Source organism: Limanda limanda, chromosome 7 (genome assembly GCF_963576545.1).
Source record: "Limanda limanda chromosome 7, fLimLim1.1, whole genome shotgun sequence".
In the NCBI taxonomy this organism is placed as follows: domain Eukaryota; kingdom Metazoa; phylum Chordata; class Actinopteri; order Pleuronectiformes; family Pleuronectidae; genus Limanda; species Limanda limanda.
In genome coordinates this window covers 2,294,538-2,307,505 of record NC_083642.1, presented here as the reverse complement: position 1 = coordinate 2,307,505, position 12,968 = coordinate 2,294,538, and the positions used below count along the sequence as shown (strand labels likewise).

General features: G+C 45.6%; 1 protein-coding gene across 1 annotated transcript in view; it reads left to right on the top strand.

Moving 5' to 3' along the window:
• Positions 1–8,645, top strand: part of LOC133005539 (teashirt homolog 2) — a 45,931-nt gene extending 37,286 nt beyond the window's left edge. Inside the window, exon 2 of the mRNA XM_061075248.1 lies at positions 4,884–8,645. Coding sequence (XP_060931231.1) covers positions 4,884–7,936 — 3,053 coding nt within the window. The 3' untranslated portion in view covers positions 7,937–8,645. The remainder of the gene's footprint in view (positions 1–4,883) is intronic.
• Positions 8,646–12,968: the final 4,323 nt, after the last annotated feature.

The window sequence follows — 12,968 nt, the reverse complement described above, 5'->3', positions numbered from 1 at the left end:
TGGCTCTGGGTCCGTCTGAGCACGTTGTGCCACGTTCACAATCTGTCCTCCTCTTGTGCCTTTTCCCCTTTCTTTTTTTAGGAGCTACTGCAAGTTTTTTTATCTGATTATATTAGTCTATTAAATATTAAAGTTGAGGGTGTTTGAAAGCAAGGCATTTATCTGCATGAATAGCTTGTGTTTAGTGAAGTAAGTAATGCGCTTTAAGTAACATCTCCATCATGCATACCAAAATTAACGTGAGTGTTTTCCGTCTCATGGTTTTGGAGCCGAAGCCTCAGAAAGATCCGGTGAAACCACTTTGTCGGGGGGGTTCACGTCTGCTGCCAATCCCACTTCTCTGTGTTTTCAACCTTTTTCTTCTTGACTGTAATATAAGAAGTATTTCCTCCTCGACACAACACAACACAACACAACACAGCAGCGTTTTGTCTTTTAAAAAACACACAAATCGTCTGAGTCGTTTAGCAGCAGAAGTGTTGAAATGAAATAATGGGTCAGAAGGGAACTAATGACACAATCCTGTTTTTTAAAAAAAGCCAGTCGGAATCTATTTGCTTCTGTGATATCAATTAACCTCCAGACAAATTTGTCAAAGGGAGCAGACTGAGCCCGACTGTTCTCTCCTGACTCCTCCGTGTCCTTGGGCTTCGGAGAGAGAGACGGTTTCCTGACAGCGAACAATGAGGAGAGAGAGAGAGAGAGGTGTTTACAGATCTTTACAGATGCCTCCGGGCCTCAGAATTAGCTCCTCAGCGCTCCTCCTGTGATTCCGGGATCAGAATTAGCTTCAGATGTGTCATCAGGTCTATCATCGGGGATGTCTGACGACGCGTCGGTTTGATCTTGACGAGTCAGTCAGATTCCTCTGTCAGACGTTCGACCTGGTGGCGTGTGTGAGCGTCTCGGTTCTAATGATAGAACCGCATCACGGTGACTTTCACACACACGTCGTCCTGCTTCAGACACAAAGGAGCTTCTGGAGAGAGTTTTGTACACCAAGTTCTTTTTGACTGACATCTCACACCTATTTATAACAACAGATGAACACGGTTATTAAACGTGTTGGTTTCTTTCTCTCTTTTTTTTTTAATGTACAGACACAATTAAGTGGGAACATTGCTTACATGCGAGTGAAGGCGGATGACAGTTGCCGCGGCAGCCCGGGGATTGTTCAGTGATCCTGACCCTCGTTGTTAGCGCCCATCCAGCCGGCCTCCTTTTATTCCCCCCCCCTCAACCCACCCATCCCTCTTTTCTTTCCTCCTTCTTTATACGGCATAAATCCGGGAGATGAAAATGTCATGGAGCAGGTTCATTTTGCAAAGAGGTTTTGATTGCCATGCGCGTGTAATTGATTGTTCCAAGGACAGGGGGAAATCTCGAAATGTCATAACAGTCCTGCTTAGGTTGGTCCCACTGCCGGGCGATCAATGGGAAGTAAAAAGAGATATTGATTTGCGAGCAGCAAAAAACTGTAGCTTGAGACAACCGGAGAGCGCCGGGGAAAGTGGCACAGACGTGCAGACCTGTCACTGGCACCTATGAATTACCCAATCTCCTCTGAAGATAGTGTTTCCGCGGATACTCACAGATACTCTCCCAGTCCTGCGCCGGGTATTTGCAGCTGTCCATTAGCTAAAGCTCCTCAGGCCGCTAACTCTCCGAGGCTTGTCAGATTAATGAAGGAAACGTTGACCTTCCGACGGATGAACGTTGATGTTCTCACCATCACAGAAGTTTCTGCTGGCATGTTGATATTGGAAACAGAATGCCCTTCTGCGGCTGGCACGCAGGTTTCTGACATGATTGACACTTCCTGAATAGACTCCCTTCATACAAGGGGGGAGAGAGGGAGGGGAGGGAGGGAGGGATCCAGCTCCATGAAGACGTTACCGCTGAAAGTTGAGCTGTAAATACACTGGGGTCCAAAACTCTGAGACCCCCTCCTCCTTTTCTTTTTTATATTTCTTTTTGAGTGTTGTCATGTCGGGCAGCATGAATAAAGCAGTAAATGTAATGTACTGTTTCCCATGAGCTTTGCTAGTTTCCCTCTGATGTGATGAAAAAAAATCCCTTTTGGCTCCGGAGCCGAACGCCGCTTCTGTAAATCCAGGCCTCGCTTTGCCAAGAGTCTGCTCCGACGGATAAAGGTTATAAACACTTCAACTGTCTGATTTATGATGGACACCTCAGGTTTTTTGACCTTTGCATATCTCTGTCTGAAGATATAAATTTGTAGTGACACAGATTGGAGGCTTTACAGCGGTTTATGACATGCTAAATCTCAGGCGAGGCATGGCAGCCTCTTGTTGGCTGAGGCCAGTTAGCCGGGGAGAGGCCTCATGTGGACAACGTCTCCCAAGCAGCCATTTCCTGTGCAAAGAAAATCGCTGCTCCTCACTTTTTTGTTTTGCACAAATTCCTTTTTACGTTTCTGGCCGTTTGTTTATTCTGAATTCTTCCCCCTTTTCATTAAACCAGGATCTTGTGTCTGATCTTGTATTTTTGAAAAAGCTAATGCAGCTCGATGTGGCAGCAGTTCTGTGGTCGACCAAGAGTCGGGCAGAGCAGAGTTTCCAAACCCGCTCCGGCTGAGACGAGCGTGTATCTCGGAGCGATCCCTGCCAGGAGGTTAATTGCTGCCTGTGGAAGTCTGTGACTCAGGGCATCTGATAGAAAGGAAGAGAACAGCAGGAAGGGCAGCTGTTAATCTCTGTCAATTCCAGCCTCAAACACCAAGATAAGACACAAACATTCACACAAGGATTTAACTACGTGTTAATGTAAGTGGTTCTTTCCAGGAAAAAACTGTGCTCGGCCATTATTCTTCCAGTGTTTACTCCACATGTCGTGTATCGGGGGGAATTTTTAAGGAACATAAAAAATGCAGGAAATAGCAATTACGTGATGGTTTGTCCCTTTTTCTACGGAAGCACCACTGGACTGGAAAAACGCTCATCTCGCCACTTTGCTGCTGGTTCTCGCCGGCCCTTCAGTTCCTGTGATGACTTTGAAGAAGAGTGGACATCAACTGGGAGCTTGTCACAGCCGTTGGTGCTCTCCTCTCGCTGTGAATACTATATATACGACTATAAATAAAACATACCTCTGTGCTCTTGACAACTCTCTCCCTGAGCATCAAGGGTGTTGCGGAGGCCATCACTGATCTCGCTCGGCCAATCACAACATCCCTCTTGCGGTGGATCAAGGTCGCGGCGGCGCACCGGGGCGAGTGTGTGTGTGTGTGTGTGTGTGTGTGTGTGTGTGTGTGTGTGTGTGTGTGTGTGTGTGTGCGCCCGGCTCTCGTTCACGAGGAACCCTTTCTCCGTGTTTGTTTTGAAAGTCCGAATCCCTATCTCCATCTCCGTCCATTAGCCGGCAAGCAGTTCACCTCCAGGGCTTCTCTTGAGGCACTTTTGAAATATTGATAATAAAAAAAAAAAAAAGGAGTCTTATTTTCAGAGAGCAAAGAGGGTTGGAAGACATTCTATGGGACGCCCAGTGTGGGACTCCTGAGTGCTCCAGGCTGCAGCCCTCTCGTGGAGTGCCCTCTATTCAGAAAAAAGAAATATTAACCACATGAAATGCATAAGTGCCTGGACAGGGCTGTTATGTCCTATTCATATTTAACTCGGAGCACATCTGCCACGTCTCTCCCAAAATGCACAACTCCCAGCGCGTCTGCGAGGCGGAAAGTATCTGAGATATTTGTGACAACGCTGACAAACTGCGTTTATTGTGCGACGTCTTGATAAGACACGAGAACATCGGCTGTGATAGTGTTGACGTGGGTTTTCCGGGTGGATAGATTTAAAATAATTCTGAAATAGTTATTGTCAGAAAAGGACGTTTTAATCTTCTGTGGCTGTGTGTTTGTGTTATGTCCAACATGCACCCCCCCTCCCCTGGTGCTGAGTCAGAGTTTGCCCTAATTGGATGATGGGAAATGTGTCAATTAGAAATACTGTTGTTTAATTATCTGTTAATTGAAGCAATAATGTTTGTGCTCTACGAGTTGGGAGAAGGAACAGGTGAATAATGGAAGAAGTAATTGCTGTTTATGAGACTGTCACAGGAAAAATGTAATGATGTGACGGATTGCCAGTAATCTTTTGAAAATTTGTATAATTGTCTGGTTTTAACTCTGATAATTGAATCAGCTGTTACACGAGCGCGATCAACATCTTCATCACTTTTCACATTTGCACATTTTATTCCTATTCCGCCGTCAACGCAATCAGTTTCCTGATGCTGAATTACTGAATATTGAAACTTCTGTGATAGCGGATAAATGTCTCGTGAAGTTATGTTTTCTCATCTTTTTCAGTCGATGCTTCTCAGTTTATCGTGGGACATTAGAATATCTGCGTTAGTGGGAAACCATTCCTCACGTGTAGCTTCAGGGGGGGGGGGGGGGCGGAGGAGAAGTTATCCAGAACACAAGGCCGAACACTTTCATTGCAGTTTTGTGACATCCATAATCACTATGGAATTGGTCATTTGCAATAACACTTAACGGGCCCGAGAAGAATCAATTTCCTTTTGTCACTCAGTGGCCGATGATTGTTGTAAACATCTCGACTTGAGGCCAGGAAAACCTTGGACGCAGCACTAAGTCAATGGCCTGTCGTGAATTACATGGAGCTGTTGCACCAGCAGCGGTCTTTTAGTAAAGACATTACGTCCAGCGATACTCTCCAACCTCCCAAGGCACAGAGCAGCTGTCATTATGTTGTCTTAAATGGCTTCCTCGCAACAAAAAAATTACTGTTTGATGCTGGGGGACGTCTAAATATTGTAAATTAAATCATAGAGTCATTAAAAACTGTTGTTATACAACACATTTCAACCTCGTTAATTTCTGTCTCCTCTTTTTCCAGTGTACATGCCTGATGAAGACGCAGCTCTCCAAGATGCCACGGCCGAGGAAGACGGAGAGAACGACACTCAAACCGAGGAGGAGTGCTCGGAGAAGACCAGCCCCAAAGTGTCTGAGGACAGAGAGCTCGACAACAAGAGCACGAACACGTACAGCAACCAGAACTCTCCCATTAGTGTCCTTTCCAATCAGGAGGCAGAGCTGGAGTCGCGCCTCAGCGACACCAGCGACAGACTCTCAGACTTCAAAACCTCCTCGCCACCGGAGAGCCAGAGGGAAGTCGAGAGCCGCGGCTCCAAACACAAGGAGGAGAACGGCAACAGCTTGGAGAAAATGAGGGCGGCCTATGCAAACTTTCTCTCCGACTCCTACTGGACGGGGATCGGGATGGACTTGAAAACGCCCAAAAACACCAGCAAAGCCAACTGCGACAGCACCAACGGCAGCACCAAGAGCGAGTTCGACTGGCACCAGGACGCGCTCTCCAAGACCCTGCAGCACACACTCACGCCAAAGCCCATGTCCAAACCCAACCTCTTCAGCTCCGTCCACCTGTACAGGCAAACCACCAAACCCTGCGGCTCGGTGTTCACGGGCGCCAGCCGCTTCCGCTGTAAGGATTGTAGCGCGGCCTACGACACGGTGGTGGAGCTGACGGTCCACATGAACAAGAGCGGACACTACCAGGACAACAACCACGGCAAACAGAGCAATTCTTCGGCCTCGTCTTCGAAATCGAGGAAACGAAATCTGCATGATATGGAAGGGAAGGAGGACGCACAGAAGGTTCTGAAGTGCATGTTCTGTGGCCACTCGTTCGACTCCCTCCAGGACTTGAGCGTCCACATGATTAAAACTAAACATTATCAAAAAGTGCCTTTGAAAGAGCCGATCCCAGTCATCACACATAAATTGTTGCCACCAGCAAAGAAACGGGCCTTCGACTCGGTGAGACCTTGCTCCCCTGACTCCACCACCGGTTTGTCCGGCTACACCGAGGCGCAGCGGGCCGCCACCATCGCCAACGCCCACAACAACCGCTACGGCTATCAGAACGGAGCCAGTTACACTTGGCAGTTTGAAACGTGCAAGTCTCAGATTCTCAAGTGCATGGAGTGCGGCAGCTCTCACGACACCCTGCAGCAGCTCACCACGCACATGATGGTCACCGGACACTTCATCAAAGTCACAAATTCAGCCTCTAAAAAGGGCAAACAGTTAGCGCTCGACCCCCTGGCCATAGAGAAGATCCAGGGCCTGGCCGAGCCGGCTGCTTGTGACAACGAGGGAGAGAAGGTGTCCCCGAAAACCGCCTCCCCCGGGGCGAGCGAGAGGGATAGCCAGGGGGAAGGAACATCAGACAAAATGGAGGACACCGAAGTTAAAGATGAAAAGCAAGAGGGCGAGGATCAAAAGGCGAACGACGGGGCTTTTAAGTACCCGTATCTCCGGGAGGAAGATCTCGAACAGGAGTCGAGCGGAGGAGGAGGAGACATTCTTAAATCTTTAGCCAACACAGTGGCCTCTGCCATCAATAAAGCTCAAACAGGGACGCCGAGCTGGAGCGCCTACCCGAGCATTCACGCCGCCTATCAGCTCTCTGGCATCATCAAAAGCTCCCCTCTCTCCGTCTCCCCCCCGACTCAGCTAAAGCAGACATTTAACCACAAGCTGAGGCCGATCGCCCCAAAGGGGAAGTCGTACCACGGTGCTGTGGGAGTTGAGGCTCCCCAGGGACAGCATGAAAACGTGGACATCAAAAAAGAAAAGGTTGGCATTAGCGACGGCAAAGAAAGTCAGAATATCAAGTTTGATCTGGCGGAGAATGATGACAGCGATTGTCAGGATGATTCCTCTTCCTCTTCAAAGCTCGATGCCGACTGTGGGAACGAAGAGAGTGAAGCGATCAAAGGGAAGTTCAGCCCGGATTTCTCTGACAGAGGCAAGACACCGAGTCCGTCTGCCAGCAATGGACGCAGCGCTGCTTCAGAGCCGCTCGGTGACTCTCCGGATCTACTCGGCATCAACCCCCTCAGTGCGCTGCAGTCCGTTCTGAACAATCACCTGGGCAAAGCAAACAAGCCCAGGAACTCCAGATTAGATAAACTCTCTGCTCACACTAAGTCTCTTTTTGCCGACATCGACTGGATTAACCGATTCAGCGAGAAACCGGCCTCAATGCTCAGAAGTCCGATAAGAAATAGACCCGATAACAGTTTTCTCTCCGTCGGTGACGACCAACCGATCGACCTGACGAAATCTAAACTCAGCGTGCCGAGCTCGCCGCTGCTACAGCCCTCCGCCCCGATGCCGCAGAAATATGCTTTGTCTGACATAGCCGACATGGTGAAAGTTCTTCCAAAAGCCACGACGCCAAAACCCTCCGTCCCCTCGAGGATCCCGACCATGAAGCTGGAGCCGGACGCCAGGCGCTTTGAGGACCTCTCCTCCGACGTGTACTCCATCCACAAGCGTAAAGGCAGACAGTCGAACTGGAACCCTCGCCACCTCCTCATCCTGCAGGCCCAGTTCGCCTCCAGCCTCTTCCAGACCTCCGAAGGGAAGTACCTGCTCTCGGACCTCGGCCCTCAGGAGCGGATGCACATCTCCAAGTTCACCGGGTTGTCCATGACCACGATAAGCCACTGGTTAGCGAATGTCAAATACCAACTGCGCAAAACCGGAGGGACCAAGTTCCTGAAGAACATGGACACGGGCCACCCCATCTTCTACTGCAATGACTGCGCCTCCCAGTTCAGGTCGCCGGGCGGGTTCATCTCCCACCTGGAGTCGCATCTCGGGTTCCTACTCAAAGACATGTGCAAAATGCCCGTGGAGCACCAGACGAAGGTGGACGAGCCTGAACTGTCGAAGGTCCTCGGGGTCCGAGCCACGGAGGCTCAGGTCACGGACGAGGACGTCGAGTCAAAGTTCAAGTGTAAGCTCTGCTGTCGGACATTCGCGAGCAATCACGCCGTCAAACTCCACTTGAGCAAAACTCACAGCAAATCCCCCGACAACCATTCACAATATGTGGAAATGGACCGGGACTAGTTATCTTTTCCTTTTTTTCCTTCATATTATCATCACTTCTTTTTATTTGCTTCCCCTTTTTTTCTTATTTTCACACACGGGTCAGATATTTCAGCCATTCTCCAATTAGCGTTGTGTAGCGTGAATCATTATTAAAACATTTCATGGAGTTCAGCGGAGACACACTGGGTAGAAGTCGTATAAGGAAACACTAAGAGATACTTTTGCACCCTGCTCAAATGCATCACCAGTAATGAAATGTATTACTGCTTGAAGAAACTTAATTGCTGATGTTTGCATGCGATAGCCCCCCGGCTATGACTACTATTTATTTGTATGATATGTCAAGTTTCAATTGTATTTCAACAACAAAATAATGAACTAATTGTACTTTACAACTCCTGCATCCACGTGCAGCTGTCCCGACACACACACGACAACACACATGCAGACCTGTACAGTGTATTGCTATGTAAAGATGTTTTGTGTTGCAATGATAGAAGAGAAGAAGAAGAAGAAGAAGAAGAAGAAGACGAAGAAAAAAAAAAAAGCACTTTAATAAATGTTTAATCACCAGTTTAGACTCGGATTCTGTACATGACTCAAAAGATAACTAGGCCGTTTGGAAACAAGCATATTTCACATGTAAATATATTTTAGAAGAAAAAATTAAAAAACAGTGCGTTTCATGCAACAAGGATAACAGCAAGACAGATGATACCTGTGATACCTGCACCTTTTTTACTTATTCAAATAAAGAGTTAACATTTGATAACAGCTTGTGTTCTTTCTTTTCTTTTCTTTTAAATCATTTTCAAGTTGTTTCCCTGTTGGTTTATGAAGTTAGAAGCTTGAATATGTTGAGAAAACTATTAAGATTAAGATGACGGACAAAATACATGTGCTAGTAACAAGTATTATTATTATTATTATTATTATTTATATGTGCTTAATATCCTTTATGTCCCTTTAGGCAAATTCCTTGTTTGTTTTTACTTCTAAGCACTAAATAAAGTTTATAATAACTATTAAACTATTATTACGTAGATCATTACCTAATAGTTTTCTTGGAAAAGTTCTCACAAACCTTCCAAATAAAAATATTCCAGTAATTTCTCATTAATGCTGCAATTGTTAATTTAAATTCAACATATGTGGAGAGCTCAAGTATTAAAATTCCTCTTTTTCCCTTCAATTAAAACCATATTACAAAGGTCTTTCCGGGAAGCTCATCAGAAAAAAAGTCATAAACGAAAGCATTAACCGCTAATCTAATATTTAAAATCACAATATCTTTCTGTGTAGGAGACAAAGGACAATATCCTGGCTCTGTACAGTAAACTGCATCCTCCCCTTCACCCGCACGACTTTTAGATACACCTCCAAGATATATCTTCTTGTCAGCCGTTATTGCTTTCCCGCGAACGCCGCTGCTGTTGCTGCAAGATGGTATCATAACAATTAAACATATTTCCTCCAGCTCTATTATTTCAAGGCTATTAAAAATAATTGCCTTCTAAATTCATAAACATTTTATGCAATTCATCTCTTTTCAAGCAATCAAGTCCTCAATTACCTCCACCCATCAAACCTCTGGGTTTATAACGGGCAACTGACATTTGATGGTAAATGGGGAAAAGCACAGGCGGTGATTTGAATGCTGTGACACCGACTTGGCCCCTATTGTTGGAAACGAGCAGGCAATCACGTTGTTCATCAGATGACTCTTAATGCAGTTAAAGTATTCAGCTATAATTTCTGCCTGCATTTATAATTACTGTCAAAGACCACACACCTCAGTGAGCAGATTAAAGCTATAAATTATTTAGTGCCTTTCTCCGCCGATGGATCTCTGATTTGTCTGTAGGGCCATTATGTTTCAGAGCAGCAACTTGTTCTAAATTGGAGCGAGCGTTGTTCTCTCGGCTGCAGCAGGATGCTTTTGCAGAAAGCTCACTACAACGATTCCTCTCATTTTGTATGAAGCATTTATTTTGGTTTTTCCGGCTCGTTTTTCTACGTGTGCAGAGACGAATCATTATTCAGAACATATATAAGCTACAAGTACGTTTTGAGGATTCAGCAGAACCCAGTCGAGCTTCGCCCACGGCTAACCAGAGAAAAATGCCATCATCAGTGCGATCATAGAAGGAAATTAGTTGTCTCTGACTGTAATTTGCACTAATAAGTCAAAGTCAATGCGGGAATTATTGTTAGTACACAAAAATCTTACAAAGCCGTGCAATTTCTGCGAGGTTAATAAGACTGGAATCGCCATTTTTAGGTGCAGGAATCATTGCAGAGGTGGAAATCGAGCTGCACCCAAATATAAACACATGAGTTATTAAACACTGATGAACTTCAGGTAACACGTCTCAGGTAATGAAGGGAAATGAACCCATAATTCTTTTGATGCTTTATATTAATCTGTTTTGGATGTTTGCATATTAACACAGTTAAATCGCAGCGTATATCCAACACGTCACGGCTAATTACAGATCACACTCCCTGCAATTACACACACACAGACACACAGATAATCTCGGTTTATAAACTGATTGATTATGATAAAATATCACGCACAGGAACTCGGTCATACATGAACACACACAAACGTTGCAGTATCCTGTATTAACCAGGGCAGTGGGCAGATGACTCAGTGATGAAGCCTGACTGCTTCCATGGTTTCCTTCTTTAATGAAAGTGGAAAAAATACATGAAATGAATAAGAGGAAATGCCGTTCAGAACGAGTGCAGTCACGTCCTCAGACCTTTTCTCTCATGGACTCGACTCTGAATGCAGTGAAGCCTGAAGCTCACACGCAGACCTTCACCGAAGTCCGGCTGCAGAACGAGTCTGAAATGAATTCAAGCCTCAGAAACGTCTCAGTCGGACTCGGCAGACGTCGGGTTCATCCAGTTACAGTTTGTTAAAAAGAGGTTTAGCTTGGTTGAAAAATCAGATTATGCACATAAGTAAACTCGCATCGCAGACGCGGTGAAAACCCAACCTTAACGAAATCGACGCCGGCTCGCATTTGCAAATCCTTTGTCAATCTGTCGTTAAACATGCTATCAAATAATGATAAGTGCACGCTGCTCGCCCGCGCTGGCGTGCGTCGGCCTGACGCTGATGAGCCGTAATGGGGCAAATGTGCATCAGAATGTTCCTGCTTGGGTTCACACAAAACATTTACACTGTGCCTGACTTTGCTTCGTCCCTGTGCCAGACGAGCGAGGATTCTCTGCATCATCTGGCCTGTAAACTGGAGGAGGAGGAGGAGGAGGAGGGAGGAGGAGGAGGAGGGAGGAAGAGGAGGAGGAGGGGGAGGGTGTTCATCACACAGCAGCAGGATAATGACGAGCTCATGTGTTTAATGAAGGGCTTTAGAACTTATAGCCATAATGACCCACATCCTCACTCCCTTTTCTCCCATTTACTCCGTCCAGTGTCCTCAGGTTATTACGTCCCTCTGAGAAATATCCCCGGAAAAAAGAGACACTCGTCCTCTGCACACACACAGACACACACACACACACACAGACACAGACACACACACACACAGACACACACATCAGGGACATTTCTCTGTCCCATCGTGCTGCTGTGGATAAACTGACACCATATTATTTTCAAGGGAGCAAAGACTTGGTGAAAAATGGCCGATCTGAATCCTGCACCTTTTTGCTTTTCCTTCTCCGGGTTGATAATAAGCTGCTGAAATTTCCTTACTAATGAATTCTGCCTCCTGAGATCGTGGGCGCTACAAGACAAAGAAGAATGCATGTATGTCTGCACCCCCAACATACATCATATCTTCCAAATAGCCCATAGTCCTAATGGTGTTGCTTCAAATATGCTAATTAAGCAAAAATAAGTGATGAATGGAATACATTTGATCAATCAAGGAGGCCTAAGCCCCCGGTGCTGCATATTCATTGTACATCATGAATATGAAACCAAAGTCATTTATCAAATATCAGTTGCACATTTGTATCTTATTAATCATACATGCTGAAACTTCTGTCTTGTCAGAAAAGCTGAAGGTTGATGAAGCACTCGCAGGAAAGGATTCAACTCGGGGAACTCGGGGCAGCGCTTCACTTATAATGCATGAGATGTTTTCAAACTTCCAGAATCTTAAACAGTTCGTGGCTCCTGATGACGAGAGACGAGTCCTGATGCTTTGCACGTTTGGCTTTTTTGGATTTCCACTGGTAATGATTGCTCGATAATTACAGATATTCACCAGTGCCTTGCTTGTAGAAGGACTATTGATTTATTGGATAACTTTTGAGGTTTTAAGGGGGTGTATTTCAAAGTAATAATGCAAATAGATGTGTTTTTATTTACAATTTAACATCTTGGACAATAACTTACATTCAATTTAAAACTTATAGGCAGTAAAATATCATAAATGTTCTACAAAACAGTGATTAGAAGATAAACTGATGGTTTTATTTATCAAGAACTATACAAATATGTCCCAGCTGGTCGTACAGCTATATTCTGCCCTTTGTTTACATCTTATTAGAGCAAAACATGTTATTTTATTACATTTTCTTAGTAATAGGAAAAATCCTTTCAGCAGAAAAACAAATGAATAATCGATTATTTGCAAATTGAGCGAACAGCAGACGAATGAAATAAATGGAAATCTGCTTCTCATTCAGCTGATATAAAAGGTTTTTTCTTCTTCTTTTCTGTAACGACACCATTAGCTGCATCGGATCCTCAGTGTAACAACGTGTGGAGGTTTTCATCACCGTCATATATTGGATGAGAGAACTAACACTTGATTGCCAGCAGTTCATCAGTGCATCCTTCATATTTGTCACCCGGCCGCCTGCAGGCAGCGTGCTAGCTCAAATTGAAGCTGACATCTTCCAAATATGAAAGCAACAAATCACAGGTTTTTATTGGGCCTAATCTGCAGCCTCGCCCCCTGCAGACGTCAGCACAATCACGGACGCTGCTCTAATTCTTGCCGTCTGGCTGCTCGTGTCTCCCGAGCGTCTCCGGACCCGCACAGCAAATGACCAGAGACGAGCT